Source organism: Orycteropus afer, unplaced genomic scaffold, assembly GCF_000298275.1.
Source record: "Orycteropus afer afer isolate SDZICR_OR568_19922 unplaced genomic scaffold, OryAfe1.0 scaffold00502, whole genome shotgun sequence".
Taxonomy (NCBI): domain Eukaryota; kingdom Metazoa; phylum Chordata; class Mammalia; order Tubulidentata; family Orycteropodidae; genus Orycteropus; species Orycteropus afer.
In genome coordinates, this window is record NW_006922089.1 from 489,199 (window position 1) to 511,232 (window position 22,034).

At 51.3% G+C, this 22,034-nt stretch overlaps 1 protein-coding gene across 1 annotated transcript; it reads right to left on the reverse strand.

Moving 5' to 3' along the window:
- Nucleotides 1–2,371: 2,371 nt before the first annotated feature.
- UBE2L3 (ubiquitin conjugating enzyme E2 L3) lies at nt 2,372–12,666 on the reverse strand. Its single transcript, XM_007955456.1, has 3 exons — nt 12,661–12,666; nt 6,904–7,090; nt 2,372–2,526 (listed from the first exon to the last, which is right to left on the reverse strand). The coding sequence occupies exons 1-3, from the start codon at nt 12,664–12,666 to the stop codon at nt 2,372–2,374; spliced, it is 348 nt and encodes a 115-aa protein (XP_007953647.1).
- Between the last annotated feature and the right edge of the window lie 9,368 nt (nt 12,667–22,034).

Below are 22,034 nucleotides of genomic sequence, written 5' to 3' on the forward strand. Positions count from 1 at the left end.
GACAGAGCGGAGCTGCCCACAGGGTTTCATCTTTCTCCCAAGGAATGTCTGGTGGCTTCCAACCACCAACCTTTTGGGCTGGTAGCTGAGCACTTTAACCACTGTGCCACCAGAGCACTTAGAGCTTGCCCCCAGGAAGGAAGAAAACCCACAGGGCCAAGCTGGTATTGGAGAGCATTTTTATTCAGGGCAGGATGGGATCGCAGCATCTCAAAAGCTTATTCCGCACCTTGGGGTGGGGGGGTGGAGGGGACGGAGGCGGGGCAGGAGCCCCACGCACTGGGAGGAACTGCAGGGAGTCCTGAGTGGGCCCGGGCAGGGGCTGCTGACAGCTCTCCCCTCCTCCAGAGGGCCATGGCTGCCCACCCTGGCTCCATCCTGCCCCAAGGGCCTGGCCATCACCCAGCCACTGTGTAGTTGGGACGAGCAGGCAGCCCAGGCCCCAGGAGGGGCGGCCCACTGACTCCCCCCCACCCCCGCCGTGGGCGAGCTAGGCGTCTGCAGACCCTGGGGTGCGAACGCCAGGGCTGCCTCCCTGAGGGGCTGCCGACACAGAGGTCGGCTCTGTGGTGAGTAGACAGGTGAGGTGGTGGCAGGCGGGCAGGCAGGGCTGAGACAGCATCTACCTGAAGCGCTGGGACTGGTGCCAAGAATGGCAAGGTTTCAGGACTCAGGGAAGTGAGAACGAATGGTGGCTTGCTTGGCGGGCTTTGGACAGAATTTGGCATTTTATTTCAGATCTGAGTATGAGTGAAGTAAGAGTCCCTGGGCCTCTTTCTACTAATGGGGGACAGAGCTGGTGCTGCCAAGTGCTGGGCACACAGGACTGCCCCTCACGTCCCAGCATTTCAGAAACCGGGCCCACGGTCAGCCCTGGACACATGCCTAAGGTACTTACCACCTTGGCTCACCTGTGCCCCGGGAACGCCCAGCTGGCCTACAAAGTGGGAAGCCCTGGGCAGAACTCAAGTTACAGAACTCAACTGCCAACGAAAAGCCCTTTCTTTACGCTGTCTTCTCCACAGGGCCCGGGACCCCAAATGGCCAAGAAGGGCGGCTGCCAGTGGCCAACGCCGAGTGGCCTCCTCTGGGTGTCAGCACGACAAGCACTTGCTACTCTCTCAGGAGGACAGTGCTACCTGCTTTCAAAAAACACGAACATTCAAATCCTTACAAGTTCATCGGATGAGAAATTCTAAGGCCAATTTTTATTTCTACAAAAGAAGGCAGTTGAAACAATATAAAACACATCGAAAGGATATCACCGCGTGGGCTTCCAGTGGGGGTGGACTTTCGCACAGGCCGTGAGGCAGAGGGAGAGCGGGAGGGCCATCTTGTTCCTGGGCCGGCTGGCTCCTAAGGGGTCCGCCGGAGTGATGGCGACGCAGACCCATGCCGTCTAAAGCCAAGTCCTGCCAGGTCCGAGCCGTGTCTTGGGGTGCTGTTATGTGGTGGCGCTGCTGCTTGGAGGAGACGGAGTGCAAGGTCCGCGGCACCTTCGGGTGGTGCTCAGGTGGTGAAAGTGACAGGTGTGCTGGGGACGCCATGTGGGCTCTCTGGCCTTAGCTCCGTCCGCCGCGACCAGCCGACCTTCCGCGAGGGCTGCTTTGGCCTGTGAAGCCGAGCTGGGAGTGTCTTCCGGCTGGCGTGCCGCCCCTGCGACCATGGGCTCCCTCCAGCAGGCAGGTGCCAGGCCGGGGGTCAGCCACCACAGGCAGCGAGGCCGGCCCCTGGTAGCATCAGCCATGTCTGTACACAATAGCTGGGCTTCCCTTTCCACAGCTTTTTTTTTTTTTTAAAATAAGCGTGTGTGTGTGCTGGCCTGTTTTTAAATTTTTCTAAAGGAGGCAACACACTGGAGTCAGGAGAGCTGGGACCGACTCCTGCACCAGGCAGCGCCACCCGGAAGGCCAGCCAGCGAGGGTGCTGCTGGGGGCTCTTCTTTGTGGAGGAGGCAGGGCCTGGGCCTGGGGAGGTGAAGAGGCAAAAAGTAAACTGAATGCAAGGAAGTGGGAGGAGCGAGGGCAGGGGAAGAAGGTGACCCACAACCTTCTCCCCTCTTTCCTGAAAAAGCCGACTGCGACTTGAAGGTTTTGGATAAATTTGGACAAGAAAAGAAAAGACCCGTCTTTGGAAGTAGACTGAAGCCGTTAGTTTGAAAACAAGGAAAGCGGAAGTAGAACATCGTAAATTTTTAATCCTTTCTTTACAGGGTACCTAGACCACTTCAGATTAAGAAACTGTAGAAAGTTAGTGAGTGCGGACGCCAGGCGGTGGCACGCGTCTACGCTCCCCAGAGTCCCGCTGCACGGGGTCTGAGCCCAACTGCTCGGTCTCTGCTCACACTGGCTGGCACCGGCCGCGGCGGCGTTTAGTCCACGGGCCGCTTCTCCCCGTATTTCTTTGTAAACTCCTCAGCGTTCTTACAGAACTTTTTACGGTCCTTAGAGTATTCTTCGGCTAGGTCAGCCCGGAGCGGGTGTTCGGGCTGCGGGTCGTTGACCAGTGCAATAAGGGACTGGATTACTGCCGAGAGAGGACAAGGTGGGCAGGTTAGCTCGGTTTCCGGAAGCTGGCTCAGCCTCGCGGTGACCCTGACCTCAGCACGGGTGCACAGCGCAGCCTCCTGTCACCCACAGTGCTCCCCACATGAGCCCGACCCATCCCCGCTCTGTACCTAGGAGCAAGGGCCGGACAGCCACCAGCCGACGTTATAGCGGGGGGCTGCTCACAGAGTCATGCCCCCTCTCAACCTGACACCTGGGGTCCCCCCCCCCCCCGCTGTGCCCCAGCCACTGGTTGGCCCCAGATGAGCGCTTGCCAAGCGCCTCCAGGGCAGGACTGTCCTGGCCCCAGGCCCCTCCTTGGTTCTGAGTGAGGTTAATCAGAGTTTACTGTCAACACACAGGGAAGAGAGGTCAGCCCCTTGGAAGGGCAGAGTGACCCCACCCTCCAAGACTCCTAGAGGCTTCTGAAACCAACCACCTGACCAGCTGCCGGCTGACATCTCCAGAGATAGATGCCACACCTATGCCCAGGAATGCACTCTGCTGGAAGGGCAGCCCTGGGATGGAAGGCCGTGCGTGCGCACAGGGCCCCAGGGCGGCGTGGGAGGACAGGGCCAGCAACCACCCACACAGCAGTACGTCAGAGTGGGCACGCGGGCTCCCAGGCTCTCACTCTTCCCCACGCTTAGCCCGACCCCCATCGGGACAGCCCCCTTGGCATGCTGCCGCCTGCCCAGCTCCCACCACCCTGCCTTCCCTCTCTCCCTCTCTGCTGCCAACTCCAATCCTTTTCCCGGGGCCACTTTGCACCCACCACTACAAAGAAAGGACCAAAATGCTGAGGCTGCCTGCACGGTGCCCAGAGTCAATGGCAACGCAGAGTGGGCTGATACGACATCTTCAGACAGCCAAACACCAACTACCGTCAACCTGGCCTCATCATGCTGAGACGGGCAGCAGACTGCGGCAGGCCTAGAGCAGGCAGCAGGGGGTGCATGGGGAGGAGAGGTGGAGGGCCCACACATGGCTGCGGTCCGGGCTGTGTAAGGAAGGAGGGCGGCTGGGCAGGCAATGGGGAGGCCTGGGAGGGGTAGCTGGGGGTTCTCCAACCAACCCAGACGATGGCCTGCTGCTTACACCGCCCCCTGCCCCCTGTCACTCTCGGGAACACCCTCCCGCCACTGTAGGGGAACTTGCCCCCACTCCCCATCCCTCTAGGGAAGCAACCTCTCCATCGCTCTAGGGGAGTGTCCTCCCACCCCAACACCCTAGAGGAAGGGGCACTGGAGGTATATATTTATGACCCTTTCAAGATTCATCCCTTCCATTTTTCATTCTTGCCCAACTGAGCAGAAGCCCCGTGGCGCAAACATCTGAGTGCTCAACGGCTCACTGAAAGGTTGGAGGTTCAAATCCACCCAGAAGCACTCTGGAAGAAAGGTCTAATAACCCACTTCAGAAAGCTCCACCACTGGAAACCCTGTGAAGCAGTTCTATTTGGGGACACACAGGGGAGCCATGGGCCAGAGTCGGCCCAGCAACTGGTAGCTTTTTTTTTTTTTTTTTAAAGCAACCGAGCAGAAGTGGTGATATAGTGATTTTGTTCCTACTTCCCCATTTTCAACTTACCACTGCCTCCCATCTCTCCGCCCACAGCCTAAATGAGGACTTACACACTTCTTCAGATCACCTCATACAAGTACTTTAGAAAGGAAAGGAAATGTTCCATTAGCATCTCCAGTGGAAAATCACTCTCATCTGCCATCCACAGAAGGCCTGCAGTGGCATTCAAGGCACAAAAAGGGGTCCCTAGTCTCCTGGAGCAACAGAGGAAGGACCGTCAGGAACAGGAGGGGTAGGGGATGGATGTGTGCCTCGTGGCCTCTTTTGCCAGGAGACCAGAACAACTAAACGGTGCCAGCTACCATTACTGAACATTTTGAGCAAAGATTCTATAGCTGAATCTTGATCAAAAGGGGGGAAAATATGGCACAGAGTTTTATATTCTCATGGAATCCAGACTTTCTGGAGCCATGGAGGCTGGCTGAACCCCTGAAACTATTGCCCTGAGATAATCTTTAAACCATAACCCAAAAATATCTCCTGAAGCTGCCTTTAAACCAAACAAGGGCTTCCTGAGCAAAGAATGTCTGCCTGGGAGAGCAGTTGTGTGTGTGCACGTCTGTGTGTGTGTGTGCGTCTGAGTGTATGTGTGTGTAATTGAAACAATCAATAGCAATGCAAAAGGACCTCAGGGGGCTAACAAAAGAGGAACACCTCAGAAAAGCAGAGTGAGAATGGTTGCACAACTCGAAGGATGTCACAATGTCACTCAATTCTACAGCTGAACTGGTAAGTTTTGCTGTGGATATTCTCAACAAAACGATAACAGTTAATTATAAAAACAAATTAAGGGCATATTAAAGAAAAACCACCCACAAAAGGCCTGCATTAATAAATTGATAAATTTCACAGTAAGTCCCCAGGGCGCCCTGACACCCAGCGGGGCCAAGCCCTCTGCGGAGCGGCCCTCTCGGCATCTCCAGGAACCCGCCGCACACAAAGCCTCCGTGGCAGGCTGCACAGTCCTGCGCTCTTGCCCCAACTCCAGGCTTGGAGTCCGGAACCGTATCTGCCTTCCAGCAAGAACAGGTGGCTTCTTGGCCTTCCCCATGAGGACAAAGGCTCCAGGCTGCTGCTTCCCGTGGTTTCAGGAAGCGGCCTGGCCACCTGCTGCACTGCGGGTCACAGGGCCACTCGGTGGAGTTCCCTGCTCCCGGACCTGCCCACTCTGCCTCCTCTCTCCTGGGAGCGCGCGGGCACTTCATGCCTCAACATAGAACTGTCCGCCTCTTCTTTTATTAAGATTTCCTTTCTAAAACATCCTCCCTTGGCAAGCCAGCTCTTTGTCTACTCCACCCCAAGAATCCACTTGTAACCGGGGCCGTGTTCAAATGTCTGCCCCTCCTCCCTCTGGCCCGCTAAGTGCACTTCTGGTGCCTCCAAGGACACGCCCCTGTCTCAAGTCTCAGGTAAGGAGGGTCCCTGTAATGAGACAGCCCAGCCTGGTGGGAGTTCTCTCGGCCCCAGTCACAGGAACACTGGGATTGAGGCCGACAGACATCCTTGATCACCTGTAGTCCTCGGGCTTCCAACACAGAGCTGGGATTCACAACAAAACAGCGCCAAGAAGGACACCTTCCTCAACTTGCTATACACAGCAGCTCCCACCCAGCCAGGCGGCCAGCCCACCGACGCCCTTCTGCCCGTTCAGGAGTGAGAGCGCCGCGCATGCTCCTCCCCCTGCCACAATGACGTCACCAGCACGAGGCCCCACTTTTCCTATGGAAGGCTTTCAACGCCATCTTCCAGGGGTCCGTCAAGAATGACTGCTTCTACCCACAATGCAAGCCTCCACCTTGGCCGCTCTCAGATCCGATAACCAGCACCAGCTGCAGGCCGGTCAACTGAGCCCTGGCGCCCAGTGCGTGTCAGACCAGGACAGCCCTCCAAAGGCCTGTCGTCACGGCTCATCTTTCAGAAGGAGACCACCAAGGCTTTCTGCCGCAGTGCCTCTGGGTGGACTCCAACCCCCCGGTTAGCAGCCTAGCACATTCACAGACCACCCAGGGGCTTGTCTCTGATCTAAACAGACCTTGTATTGGCTCACATAAGAAAGCCCCCAAAACAGGACACTAAGATCCCACCCAAAGCCCCAGATTAAGAAATGAAAATTACACACAGGCCATAACCAAGTCCCGTTATTTCCTGGGGCCGACCAGCCCCAACACTGCACCCAGAGCCTTCTCTAGAAACGTGTGTGTTCACTAAGATGCCCACAGCCACAGGCAACTCCCGGCAGTTCCAGGCTCACTAAGCCACTGTGTCCTTCATCCGGGTCCACCTTTGAGCCTGCCCTGCGCCCCTTTCCTCACGTCACATGGAGCCTCTGCTACCCATCTCTGGGCTTTGGCAAAGGCCCTCTGTTCCCCTGGAAGGCCCTCTCCAACTTTCTTCCTTCTTCAAGTTCAAAAGTTCAACAGTAACTGCTACTTTCAGCTACCTGGACCACTGCTCTCCCGCCCCTGTGGGAAGTCCCACAACCTGTCAGAAAATGTCCAGTAGACCCAGCGCCCACCCCCCTCGCCGCACCCGCAGCAAACCCCTGGGCATGTCTGTCTCAGCCCAACCCCAGCTATGAGCACGCAGGGTTCCCATGCAGGGCCCTCGTTTCCCCGAGATGCGCTGTCGTGTGTAGGGAGTCGACGGGTAAGCTTTCTCTGAACTCTGCCAGTCCCAGGCCCTGCTGTGGCACGTGAAGGGACCCCAGAGCCTTCAGCCGCCAGCAGCACACCCTCAAAGCGTCCCCCAGGAAGCCACACGGCGTGGGCCTCACCTTGGTCAGTTTTGGTTGCTGGCTTCCAGTTTTCAGCACTAATGACGGGCAGACACACCTGGCCCTTCTCGTCGATGTTCGGGTGATAGATCTTGGTTTTAAATGTGATCTTCGGGGGTTTGAACGGGTACTCTGCTGGGAAGTTGATTTCGATTCGGAAGGCCCCCTTATCATAGGGAGGGTTGTCCTGGAAGGGAGCGAGAAGAGCGAAAGAAACCACAGCTCACAAACTTGGCTTGAGGCAGGAAATTATGTTTGTTTACTTGAAAAACTAACTTATAGCAGCAACTGCAGACTTGACTTGGGGGCCAGCCAACAACCAGCCAGTATTTTTAGAGCAAAACATCTGCTCAACTGGGAAAAGGTCTGAGACAGGTCTAGGGACCCACCAAAACCAAACCCGCTGGGAGCTCTGGTGGCACAGTACCTAAGGGACTGCTAACCAGAAGGCCACCAGCCACTCTTTGGAAGGAAGCCCGAGCAATCTACTTCCATAACGATGCCTCCTCGGAAACCTAAGGAGGGACTGCTACGAGTCGTACTCGACTCAACGGCAGTGACTCAGTTTTGGTGTTGGACCATCAAGTTGATTCCGACCCACAGCGCCCCTAGAGGGCAGAGCGGAACTGCGCCAGAGGGTCTCCAAAGGTGTCGATCTTCACTGAAGCAAAGCCCAAACCACTCCCACTGCCGTGGAGTCCATTCTGACCCACAGCGCCCCTAGAGGACAGAGTGGAACTGCACCAGAGGGTCTCCAAGGTTGTCAGTCTTCAAGGAAGCAAAGCCCAAACCACATTCACTGCCCTGGAGTTGATATTGACTCACAGCACCCCTAGAGGACAGAGTGGAACTGCCCCATAGGGTCTCTGAAGCTGTCAATCTTTATGGAAGCCAACTGCTCGTCTTTATCCTTCTGAGTGGCTGGGTTTGAACTGCTGACCTTTTGCTTAGCAGCTGAGTGCTTTCAGCACTGAGCTATCAGGGCTCCTCTCAGGATGCACACCAGAGGTAAAGCGAGCCCAACCCAGGACACAGCCATGCATGCCGACAGGCCAAACCCCAGCCAGTCCTGCATCTTCAGGGTGGAGAGAGCCAGGCTCACCCACCAGCACCTGCTTGATGGCTGGACCTTAAGGAGCTGGCCCCCAGGCAGGGCCAGAGCCTCACCCCAGCCACTGAGGACCCCAAAAAAGATCCAGCCTGTGGGGCCTGGACACTCCGACGGCCCTAGGAGCTGCCACAATTAAAAGCGTCCTTTGCCAAGGTTGTCCCAGCATCCTCACCCATCATTCCCATCCTCAAGGCCAATCGAGACGGCTCTGGGCTCAGGGCTCAGTTCTTCTGGGTCCTCCCAGGCGAAAAGTTGCCCAAGGCCTGTCAGGCCACACCCAACTGAAAGAAACCCAGCTGGGCGGAGTGCCCGGCTGGCTCCTGGCAGCCCCGCTGACACTCTGCCTGCCAGGGAGATTACACATCAAAACCACAGTGGGACAGCACCCCATCCCAGGCAGGTGACTTTGCTCAAGGCCCAAAATAAGGGCTGGAGGTGTGGAGACAATGGGACCCTTGGCCCCTGCTGGGGGGAATGCAAAGTGGGGCAGCTGCCCAGGCCAACAGCTTGGTGGTTCCTTAAAAAGTTATACATGGAATTACCACAGGTCCAGCAAGTCCGTTCCTGGGCATGAAGCCCCTGAAGGGCCCAAAGCAGACAAAAGACTTGAAGGCAGAGACTCCAACAGATGCGTGGAGACCAGCGTTCACTGCAGTGCCAGTCACAGTAGCCAAAAGATGGAGACAACCTACGTGCCCATCCATGATGAATGGAGGAACACAATGTGGTCCATCCAGACAATGGAATGAGACTCAGCCAGTAGGAAAAATGAAGTCTCAATACAGGCTACAGCTGGAAGATGTTACGCTGAGTGAAATAAGCCAATCACAAAAGGACAAATACTGTATGATCTCATTTACATAAAAAATAGGACAAGGACGGGCAAACGTACAAAGATCAAAGTTCACCAGTGGTCACCAGGGATGGGAGGGAGGAGGATGGGAGGTGGGGGTCACTGCTCAGGGAGTGCTGAGCCTGGGTTTACTGCAAAGGATTATTAAAGAGGAGTATGACTGCACAGCCAACGTGAGTGACTGCTATAATGAGGTGCACACCTGGAAAAAGCTGAACAGGTAAAAGCTGTGTGAGATGTATTTACAACAACAAAAATAACCAAAGAGTAGGTGCTGAGCCTGCCAGTGTACAATCACACCCCTCATGGGATCTGGTTCCTTGGTGTGGAGGTTTAGGGTCACTGGTTCCATGGGACAGCCCAGTTAACTGGGCTACTAACATGGTTAGTGCTTTTGTTCTGCCTCCTAGTTCACTGTGTGACCACCCAAGGCACGACAACTGGTCTGCAGTCACCTGGACAGAGAGGGGAAGAGAGCGAGGCAGGAACAGGGGACGACACTGACTGTGTGGCTCCACTGTCGTGAGACCAGAACTGGACGGCGCCCAGCGACCACGACTGAAGATGTTGATCCAAGATTCCATAGAAGAATCCCGGTCCAAAGAGAGGAAACGCAGAACAGAATTTCAAATGTGCATGGCCTCCAGACTTTCTGGAGCCATGGAGGCTGGATGAAGCCCTGAAACTAGTGACCTTGAACTTAAACTGAAAACAACCTCACCAGTCTTCTTGAATGCAAACAATTCTTTTGCTTAACCAGCAGACAGTATCTGCCTTGAGCATTTTAAGAACTATTTCTATGTCAAAGACACGATGGACCAAGGGAACCTCAGCCTCCATGACCCCGAGACCAGAAGAACTAAATGGTGCCCAGCTACCTACCAATAGCAACCACTCATAAAGGGATCAAAACTGGAGATCCCGGTTAGAGTGGGAGCAAAAATGTGGAACAAAATCCAAAAACACAAAAATGACCAGAATTACTGGACGGATAGAGACTGGTGGAACCCCCAAGACTATGGGCCCGGGGTACCTTCAGGCCTAGAAATGGACTCACTTCCATGGATTGGCTCTCAGCCCAGCAGTAGAAAGACCTACAAGCAGAACACTTACCCCAGGGTGATGCACCCACCTACTCTGGGGAGATGTACCCCTTACAGCAATCTGCCATGGGGGATCAGCGGGGCAGCATTCACACAGAGGGAAAGCTGGACAGATAGGAATGCGTAGTTAAGAAGGGCACAAGGAGGGGTTAGTCACAGGGATGAGAGGGGAGGAGAGGAGAGTTTGTTATGGTTAGGGATGGTCATCAGGGCATGAAATCAGATGTGCATGAACTGTTGAGAGTAAATTGAATATGCTTTGTACATTTGCACCCAAAGCACAATTAATAGAATTAAAAAAAAAAAAAAAAAAAATCTCCCTATGGAATCAAACTGACAATAGCAACTCGAAAGATTAAATGAGAATCTTAGGGGGCAGTGAGTTTATGTCCATGGGAGAGGAACAACTTGGACAAGGAAGGTGAGAACTGGTGTCCAGCTTGAAAAGTGGAAATGGTTCCATGAAATTCCACAGACTGCTAACTGGGTGTCTGTCCTGTATACAGTCTCAGCAACAAAGATCAAATACATTATTTAAAAAAACCGAAGAACTGAAGGCAGGCTCAAACTGATACATGCCCACTATTCACAGCAGGCAATCAGTGCAAACAGCTCTGGTGTCCATCAACAGATGGTGGATCAGCAAACTGTGTCAACCCAACAGTAGACATTCTTCAGCCAGAAAGACAAAGTGGTCATATGGGTTCCAACATGGATGGACCTCAAAAACATGGTGCTGAGGGAGGTAAGTCAGAGACAAGATGGCAGATGGTACGTGATCCCACTCACGTGACATACCTACAACAGGCGTGTGTCCAGAGACCAATGCAGATGAGTGGTTCTCAGGGGTGGTGGGTGGGAAAGGGGAGGGAAAAGCTCAGCCTTAAGGACACAGCGTTTCTGTTCGGGGTGATGAATACGTGGCAACAGCGTGGTGATGTTGCACAACATGGTGGCCACCCAGTGTCACTGGCTGAGATGATGTCACTAAGCTGTACACATAGAAACTGCTGAACTCTGTTGGGTGTATTTTCAACAACAACTACAACAAAATGGTTGAAGCTGCAAGTATTTTGTTTTGTGTATTTTACTAAAAATCAAACCCAACCCAGTGCCACACTGTGTTGATTCCGACTCACAGAGACCCCCACTGGATTGCCAAGGTTGTATTTCTTTACGGAACTAGGCTGCCTCATCTTCCTCCTGCAGAGCAGGTGGTGGGTTTGAACTGCCGACTTGGTTAGCAGCCAAATGTCTTAGCCACTACACCAGCAGAGTTCCTTGGTATTATTTTTACCACCTCCACAAAAACACACCCAACTCAAGCCTCGGCTTACTCATGCATTCCCAGAATCCCGAGCGCCTCTGCTGTGGTGGCCCTCACCAGCTCTCAATCTCTCGGTGTGCCACTCTTGCCTCAGGTGAGGTCAGTGTGGAGCAGGGCCTGGGAGGACAGTGCAGTTCAGGAAGGCTGAGGGGTGGGCAAGGCTGTGGGGCAGAGGAGACAGCAGGCCAACCGCTTGGAGGGGAAGCTGGGTGCAGACGGTGGGCCAAGGCCTGCCTGGAGGAGGGGAGAGACCAAGTGCAGGGAGCTGAGCTGGCCCTGCAGTAACAGGTTATGTTTTCAGAGAAGCCCTGCTGCCACAAAGGGCAAACGCTCAGCTGCTAGCCAGAAGGTTGGTGGTTTGAAGCCACCAGTGGCTCCTGGGAGGAAAGGCCTGGTGAGCTGCTCTCATCAAGGTCACAGCACAGGACACCCTATGGGGAGTTCTCTTCTGTCCCACAGGGTCGCTGTGGGTGCGAACTGACAACAATCTGCAGGTGAAACCAGTCAGCAAAGTGGAGAGACCCGTAGGTGGAGATACTAGTGGGTGCAGACAGAGGGTGGACAGGGACCTGTCACACCTATGGAAGACCTAGGAAGCCAAGAGTCTAGGAAAGCTGGCAAGTGGCCATCCAGATGCAACAAGGGAACTCTCCTCGTCCAGAGCAAAGAAGAATGAAGAAAACCAAAGACACATGGAAACAGTCAGTCCAAGGGACTGGTAGACCATGCGGTCAATCCTCAGCCTACATGACCATGAGACCAGAAGAACTAGATGGTGCCCAGCTACCACTGTCAACTACTCAAGGGGCATTGATGTAGGAGACCCTGGATAGAGTAGGAGAACAATGTGGAACAAAGCTAAAATCATTAAAAAGACCAGGTTTGCTGGTCTGATAGAACCTGGTGAGACCCCTGAGACTATGGCCCCTACCTACCCTTCTGGTCTGAAACTGAACTTACTCCTGTGGCCTCCAGCCACACAACAGACAGGCATATGGGGTGAACATTTATATCAGGTAGATATACTCCTTAGAGTGATCAATCATGGGAGAACAGAAGGGCAGTGTTTGCACAGGGAGACAGCTCTGGGGCAGGAGTGCATAGGAAAGGACAGAGGGAAGAGGTAACCACAGGGAGGAAGTGGGAAGAGAGTTGTTACACTGTGGGGATTGCAGTCAATATCATGAAACACAATGTGCATGAATTGCTTATGGAAAGTGAATTTGCTCTGTAAACTTTCACCCAAATCACAATAAAAATAAATTTAAAAGAAAGAATTTTAGGAAACAAGAATTCTCTAGAACCGTGTCCAGCAGGGAACGTGGCCGCGGCCTCCTCCCAGACCCTGTCCGGCCCCACTCACCGCCATGCTCGCACCCCCTGGTGCAGCCACTGTGTCCACCCATCTCACTGAAGGTTTTCCTCTTTTCCGCTGACCATCTTATCCAGGGACCGGTGCCTCCTAAGAACACATCCCAGCTGCTGGCCGATCATCTCCCTGAGCTGGGCCACTGTTGCCAAGGAGTTTGTGGGGTACTGGGTGGAATGCGGCTTTTGGTTTTTCAAAGAGACACTGGACACCCCCCACCGTCATTCACACTGCTCGAGTCACGTCGAACGTAGCAGCCTCCTGTGACCCCACCTGCTGAGGTGTGCTGCATTTTGCCATCCATCATCCACACCGTATGGCAGGCCCCGTGCTAGGAGCCAAGGTACACGGTGGGCGGGGCTGGCCAGGTCTGGGAACATTCCTGAGCCTCTCTGTGGGGATGACAGGAGTCTGCACCCACAGCTGTTCTGATGATAAGGAAGAAGGCAAGGCGCGAGGCCCTGGGAAGGGCTGCCAGTGCTCACAAAACAGCAGCCAGGTCTCCACTGGAGGTAGGCTGGGTCAGGCCTCCCAGCACCTGGGACAAGTGCATCCCAACCCTCTGACCTCCTTCCTCCTCTAGGTTGTTGCTGTTGTTGTTGTTGTTATTTGCTGTCGAGTCGGCCCCGACTCACAGTGACCCCTCCTTGGGTTTCCGAGGCAGTATCATTATGGAAGTAGGACTGCCCAACCTTCCTTCCGAGGAATGGCTGGTGGGTTTGAACCTTGGGTTAGCAGTCAAGTGCCTTAGGCACTATGCTGTTGTTAGGTGTGGTCAAGTCAGTTCCAACTCATAGCAATCCCATGAAACACTGCCCAGTCCTGCACGGCCTCAAGTCCTTGCTATACCTGAACCCATCATTGCAGCCACTGTGTCAGTCAATCTCGTTGAGGGCCTTCCCCTTTTCAATTGACCCTTCACTTTACCAAGCATGAAATCCTTCTCCAGGGAATGGTCCCTGCTGGCAACTTGACCAAAGGAGGTGAGACAAAATCTTGTCATCCTCGTTTCTAAGGAGCATTCTGGCTGCACTTCCTCCGGGACAGATTTGTTAGTTCTTCTGGCAGTCCGTGGTATACTCAATATTCTTCACCAACACCATAACTCAAAGGCATCAACTCTTCTTCGGTCTTCCTTACTCACTGTCCAGCTCTCGCACGCATATGAGGCGACTGAAAACACCGTGGCTTGGGCTGGGTGCATCTTAGTCTTCAAAGTGACATCTTTGCTCTTCAACACCTTAAAGAGGTCTTTTGTAGCAGATTTGCCCAGTGCAATACATTTCCAGATTTCTTGGCTGTTGCTTCCATGGGTGTTGCTTGTGGATCCACATAAAAAGAAATCTTGGGACACCTTCAATATTTTCTCCGATTATCCCAATGTTGCTCATTGGGAATTGCTGGTGAAGGAGGTGTGGCAAATGAAACCCAAGGACGGCCTTCTGCACAAAGACCTGAAGCTCCTCCAGTGAACCGCTGATACCCGAGGGCTGTGCTCGTGGGAAACGACAAGGGTTGTTTATAAGAAAACAGGTATTGTGGTGGAGAAACATTAACCAACTTTCCTGGAATTTGCCCCAAACTCAAGATCTAGGTGCAACACCCCTGGAGTATCAAACTAACCAATGACTTTGACACTTTTATCTTCACGCGTGAATGTGAGCAGTACTTTTCTGTGAGGACTCCTTCCTCTAGCTAGATGCCTTGCATGCCCTTCAGCTAACACTACTGCACCAAGAAATCCCTGGAGTGTAAAATTATTCATCTCTTCTGGGAATTTTACAGACTCTTATGAGTTGGAATTGATGCAACAGGAGTGGGTTTGGCTTCTGGTCGATTTGTTTGCAAACTTGAAAGTTTCTTTCCCTGCTTTCCCTGGCGGTGCTGCAGGAAGATGAGCCAGACGTGTGCTTCTGCACGCGTCCTTCACCCGACCCCAAAGGTCCAAGAAGCTCTTTATCCACTTCTCTTTAACTTTATAAGAAAGTGGTTTTGGTTTTGCAGTGATCTTATAAACGGTTTTATAAGCCATACAGCTCTGGTGGTGCAGTGGATAAACACTTGGTTACTAACCCGATGGTCTGAGGTTCAAACCCACCAGCTGCTCTGTGGAAGGAAGATGGGGCGATCTACTTCCATAAACTGACAGTCTTGGAAACCAGTGGGGGCACTATGAGTTGAAATGGACTTGATGGCCAGGAATTTGAAGGTTTTTTTTACAGAAGGAAAAAGAACTAATGCATCATTGTTTGTCCTGTGAATCTGAACTTTCCAGCACCGGCTTCCCATCGTGCTGTGCCTCATGTAAGGAAGGGCAGTGGACGTGGGCGAGCACGGACTAGCTGCCCAGTGCTTTCTCGTCACCCCCATTCCCGACTGTAGCCCTCAGGAGCAGAGGCAGTTGTCATTCACAGCACAGATGAGGCACAGGAGGTGGAGGTCGAGTGACATCCTGGGGGTCCCTAAGTTCAGAGTTCCTCTCCTGAGACACAAGAGCGCTGATGGTGCAGTGCCTAAGGCACTTGACTGCTAACCAGAAGGCTGGCAGTTCAAACCCACCAGCCACTCCCGAGAAGAAAGACCGGGCAATCTACTTCCGTAGAGATACTGCCTCAGAAACCCAAGGAGGGGTTGCCATGAGTCACAGTGAACTCGAAGGCAGCGAGTTCTGCCGTGACACAACCCACTGCACGTTCAGGTGCTGACCCTGGCCGTCCACAGTGCCCCCGTGAGCTTGAGGGCCACATATTCTGGCGTACGTGCTGTTTGGTGTCCTTCGTCTCTGGGCAGAAAGTCTCATGTCATCCGCCGGCATCTGACGAACCATGGGAGGCCTCCGGGTTAGCCTGCACGTCGGGTCCTTCTCAGCTCTCACGCCAACGCCCCGAGGCACAGGGCCACTCTGTGGCAACTCAGACCAAGAGGAAGCCTCTGCACAGACAACACCAAACCATCCAGAACCTTCTGGCCACGTGTCCTCCTTCCAACCCATCGGTGACGTCTAATCTCTCCTCTTCATGGGAACCACTCAAGAACCCCAAGACCCCATGGCAACCCGTGTCTTCTCAAAGTGCAGACTGCCTGAGTCCTTCAAGCCCCCTCAGAGGACACAGTGTGTGTGACTGGTGACTGCTCCCTCTGAAGGCCCTCTGTCTCCAAGGGCCTGGTGCCGGGCTCAGTGGATCACTGTCCCCTCCCAGACACGTCCTCCCCGACGCAGTACAGGTCACAGAGGCCAGCGTGCCCATTAGCAACTTGGCTTGAGGTGCCACCACACAAGGCTTCTTGTGGGGGAGGGTGCAGGAGATTGTCAGCTATCCCCCAGCAGGGCCTCCGCTGCTGACTCCTGGTCTGGCCCTGAAGGACGGGCTGTCCCTTATTGCCTTCAAAGCATCAGTGGCCTGAGCGCTCGACATCTGCCATCTGGCTTGGTGGCAGTTGTCATACCAGCAACCACGGGCTCCAGCTGCTCCTATTTGGTTACCGAAGGTGAGCGTTTCTACCTTGAAGGAAACTTGGTACCAGATGCCTACGGGTCTGTAGGGGCCTGTGGGGCCCACAGGGTTCAGTCGTTTGGATGCACGGGACTGAAGTGAGAAGGGTCACCTCGCCTCCATGCTCCTAGGCCTTCTTGGCCCATATCAGAATCTTGTCAACAGATAAAGCTTACAAGCTTTCAGGACCTGGACTGTGTCTTCTGATGTTTTGTAAACAGTCTTTCCGTATTTGTTCTCTGATCTATTTGGAAAACGCGCTTCCCCATCATGTGCTCCAGGGGCAGACCCATCTCCTGCTGAGTATGTTCCTGAACATCCCTGTACCTTCCAGCTTGATGGGTGGGGCTTTTCATGCCGTAGTTCTTTGTCAATGAACACTAACGCTCCAGCATTAAAGAAATCAATGTTCATCCCACTGGAAATAAATATTAGTAGGAATAAGAACATTTTCAGAGCTGGTTCTTCTGTCTTTTAGGACTAACTTGGCCCCTGAATTTTATCTAAATTCCAACTCTAACTCTCCATTATGTGATTTCAAGGACTGACTCCAACAAAGACCTTTCCCCTCCGAGCTCACATGGCCACGTGTACCTCTCAAGGCATAATTCACTTTCCCGAGCAACACCAGTAGCTTTGTTGTTATTTCCCATAAAAACAAGAAGCAAACCCAACCAAACTCATTGCCATCAAGTTGATTCCGACTCATAGAGATCCCCTTTTGGTTTCCACGGTGGTAAATCTTTAAGGAAGTAAATTGCCCCATCTTCCTCCTGAGGAACGGCTGTGGGTTTGAACTGCCACCCTTCTAGTCAGCAATCAAATGCCTTAGGCATCACCCCACCAGGGCACCTTAAAAATAAGACCAATTATACCAAAAAGAAATAAAAAAAAAAAAAAAAAAGAGCCATCCACTCACCTATGGACAGTTGATCTACAAGTGACCAAAATCCATTAAATGGAGAAGAGACTGTCTTTTTTTAAGTTGGAAGAGAGCTGTTATATTTTGGAGATTGCAATCAATCTCATGAAGCAAAATGTGTATTAACTGCAGTATGGAAAATGAATTTGCTCTGTCAACTTTCACCCAAATCACAATTTAAAACAAACAAACAAACAAAAAGAGATTGTCACTGGGTACTCACTTGTAGAAAAATTAAACAGGATCCATACCTCACACCATATACAAAAACTAACTCAACATGGCTCAAAGACCTAAATATAAAATCTAAAACTATAAAGATGATGGAAGGAAAAACAGGGGCAAACTTAAGGGCCCTAATTCATAGCATAAATAGTCTATCCAACATAAGTAAAACTTCAAAACATCAGGAGATAAACCAGATGACTGGGATCGTCTAAAAATCAAACACTTATGTGCATCAAATGGAAACTCTGTTGGCATAGTGCCTAATGCATCTGACTACTAATCAGAAGGCAGGCAGTTCAAACCCACCAGCCATTCCTTGCTAGGAAGACTGGGCAATCTACTTCTGTAGTGATACTGCTTCGGAAAGCCAAGAAGAGTCACTATGAGTCAGATCCAACTCGATGCCAGGAGTGTAGTTTTTGGTTTGGTGCATCAAATGACTTTCTCAAGAGTAAAAAGAGAATCTACAGACTGGGAGAAAAATGTTGGCAACGATATATCTGACAAGGGTCTAATCTCTAATGTTTATAGAAAATTTTAACACCTCAACAACAAAGAGACAACCAACCCAATTAAAAAGTGGATAGAGGGCATGAACAGACACCTCACCGAAGAATCAGTCAAGTGGCCAATAAACACATAAAGAAATGTTTGTTATCATTAGCCATTAGGGAGATGCAATCAAAACAATAAGATACCACCTTACCCCAGCACCAATAGCAAAGTTCAACAAGACAGAAAACAACAAAAGTTGGTGAGGGCATGGAGAGACTGGAACTCTCCTACACCGTGGGTGGGACTGTAAAATGGTGTAAACACTGTGAAAAGCAGTACGGCACTTCCTTAGAAAGTTAGAAATGACGGAAACAACCCAAGTGCCCATCAACAGAGGAACGGATAACCAAGCTGTGGTACAAACACACGATGGAATACTACGCAGCCTAAAGTGGAGAGTAAGTCCATGAAGCATCTCACAACATGGATGAACCTGCTGGATATTCTGTGCTGAGTGAAGTAAGTCAATCACAAAAGGACAAATACTTCATGAGACCACTGTTACAAAAAGTCAAGAAGAGGTTTATGTACGAAAAAGAAACACTCTGTGATGGTTCCCAGGGATGGGAGGGGGATGGAGGGGGAGTCACTGACCAGACGGTAGACGTGCATCAACCTGGAGGAGGGGAAAGGCAGCACACAGCGAGGGGAGTCAGCACAACGTGACCAGGCAGAGGGAGACCCCGGGAGGCACACGAGAGCCAGAGGCAGCCGCGGCAGACACCGCGACACACACCATCCTGCAATGACAGCAACCAAGCTCTAAGCTCAAGGCCGTCAAGTTGATTCTGACTTACAGCAACCTCCACTGGGTTTCCAAGGCTGTCAATCTTCATGGAAGCAGTGCAGTGTAGTAAATTACTTAGTGTGGCTTTTCTACCCATAAGTCTTTGTAAACTCCAAGGTGGGATTTTCTATGGGCAACTGAGGAGCTCCTGATTGCTGAAGTTGTCCACCTGGAGTATTTCTGTTGGGAGTGGCACAAAACAATGTTCTGGGAGGTGCCCACTCTCTCTCAGGTGCTTAGAGTTCTGATGCTATGATTGGCTAGTTTGACCACCCTTCTGGGCTCAAAAGGAGGCCTCCTGGAGGCAGAACTCTCTCTGACTGCTGGTGGAGGAAGACGTGCAGCCAAAAGAGACACGCATTACTGGAAGAGACACGTGCTGCTGGGAAAGAGACGCAAGAGACATGCATCGCTGAGTGAGACACCGAGGGACCAGCACTGCTGGGAAAGAGACTGTGAGAGACTGTTGGCTGAGGGACGGTGGGCTGGGAGAGAGACTGAGCATTCTTCCTGAACTTGAGTTGTAGCCTGGTGCTTCCCTAATAAACCCCATAATCCAAGAGTTCTGTGTGGCCACTGCAGCGAATTATCGAACCCAGGAGGGAGGTGGTGGGTGCTTTGGGAGGAACAGTTGGAGAAAGGGCTGGAGGGAGGCAGCATGTCTGGTCTTGCAGGAATAGGCCTTGGGTTACTGCTGGTAATCCTGTCTTCCCCTTGTAGGGTTAGAGGAGGTTGGAACATGTGGCCTCCTTGCCGTTTTTGCAAGCAGACTGCCTCATCTTTCTCCTGTGGAGTGGCTGGTGGGCTCAAACCACAGACCTTTTGGTTAGCAGCCAAATGCCTAACCACACCACCACCAGAGCTCCTAATAACAGTAATAACAAATACCTCGCAAGAGGACACAGAGGTAGATGTATAAGCTGAGTACACCCACCAGGTTGGGTGGATGATATTTCTACATATGTAGTTGCACATGTTGCAGACATATCCAAGGTATGTACCAGAGCCGACAGGGTACCAAGGCATGAAACTTCTCAGCCACAAGCAAACACCTTCAGGGGCTGAGTCACTGGGCTTAAGGCTGAAGACCATAGTCTCGGGTGACATCTAGGTCAACTGGTACAAAACGGTCCATAAAGACAATGTTCTACATGACACTTTGGTGAGTAGCGACTAGGGTCTTAAAAGCTTACAAGCAGCTATCTGAGATATAACTACTGGTCTCTTCCCGTATGGAGCAAAGAAAGTGAAAAAAATCAACAATGTAAGGAAACAATTGGTGCAAAGGACCAACAGACCACACGGACCATAGCCTCCACTGGCCTGAGGCCAGAAGAACTTAGATGGTGCCCGAATGCCACTACCAACCGCTCTGATCTGGATCATAATAAAAGGTCCTCAACAGAGTGGGAGAAAGATGTAGAACAAAATTCAAATTCATAAACAAGACCAGACTTACTGGTCTGATAGAGACTGGTGGAACCCCCAAGACAACGGCCTTCAGACACCCTTCAAATTTGGAAGTGAACACACTTCTGGAGGTCACCTTTCAGCCTAATAATAGATAGGTCTCTAAAGTTGAGTAACAACACCAGAGAGGAAACATATTCCTCACTACAGTCTACCATACGAAACCAGAAAAGCAGTATTTGCCCAAAAACACAGTTCAGAAGGCAGGAAGGGGCAGGAAGGAAGGATGAAGGGCAACTGGAACCCAGGGAAGAAGTGGGAAGAGAGCTGTTACACGGAAGGGATTACAACTCACATCACGAACCAAAGGGGGTCTAAACCATTGAATGGTAAACTAATTTGTTCTGTAAACTCATCCAAGCCAAAGAAAACGTTCAAAGAAAAAAACAAGCCACCAGCTGCTCCTGCCCAAGGTGACCACCATGGCCTGCTGCTACACGGCCAGGTCACTCCAAGGCCTCTTCCATTTAAAAAAAAAAAAAACTTTAAGGACTTCCAGTAAGATGTAGGAATAGGCAGACAAGCAACACAGACCCTCTTCAACAAAGAAAAGAAAAACCAATTGACAGAGATACAGAAGATAATCCTGGAGCCCTGAGCTTTGAAAGGAGCTACACAGAAGTGGATTAGGCACCAACCAGTGGAAAAACCTGAACAAAAACAGTGAGTACAGAGCCAGTCGGAGCTGCGGACTGTCAGCTACTCTGACGGGACCAACAGCCTGAATATTTCCAAGTGGTGCTGGGATCTAAGAATTGACCTAAAGATCAGCCCTGGTCACCAAAGGCTACAGGGGTGACTGCACTGGTGGCCTATGACTAGGAAGGGAAACAGCAAGGAGGCAGACAACCTGAGCTGTTGACTTTCCGCTGTACAAGTGGCAACCATTTTGGATAGCATTCTCATTTGGATTCCAGGGACCTAAGAATAAGCTCTGTTTGCCAAGGTCAGCAGGGACATATGAGAGGCTGACAACAGGAAAAGAGACAGATGGTGAGTGTATAAGTGTTGTCAACTAGCGAATAGAGAAGCACAGTACCCTGCTTGTGTAGATAACATACAAAGAAAATGAAAATCGTGGGCAAGTAACTCCAACATACAATCACCAATTAAATATAAAAACAAAAAACTTCACAATGCTTTGGAGACAACAGAGCATCACAGTCCACACAAAGAAACAAGATAAAGCAGGAGAAACAAGGAACCAGGATATGGACCCAAAACACATCCCTGAGGAAGACACAGCATTGGAACTCCCTGATAAGGAATTCAAAAGAATGATATTCAGGTATCTTCAACGAATTGAGCCAGATCAAGGAAAATACAGAGAAAACCCTAGAACAATTTCAAAAGACAATACAAGAACAAAATGACAAAAAAAAAAAAAAAAAAAAAAAAAAAAAAAGAAAAATTAGAAATGATACAAAGTCTACACACAGAAATCCAGAAGATTAATACTAAATTTACAGAAATAGATAACACATTGAATGGTCAAAGGAGCAGAACTGAATCAAGGGAGACAGAATTAGGGAGATTGAAGGCAAATACCTGAACACTTCTTTGGAAAGAGATAAATCAGAAAAAAGATCAAAACAAAATGAAGAAAGCAGCCTAAGGTTCATGTGGGATACCATCAAAAAGAATAACCTACGTGTCACTGGAATTCCAGAACAAGAAGAGACAAATAAAATCACAGAGAAAATTGTCTAAGATTTGTTGGAAGAGAATTTTCCTGAGATGATGAAAGGTGAGAATATATTCATTCAGGACTTCCAACGAACCCCAAACAGGATGGACCCCAAAAGAAAATCACCCAAACATATCATCATCAAACTCACCAAAACCAAAGACAAAGAAAGAATCATGAGAGCAGCATGGGAAAAATGAAAAGTTACCTACAAGGGGCAACCAG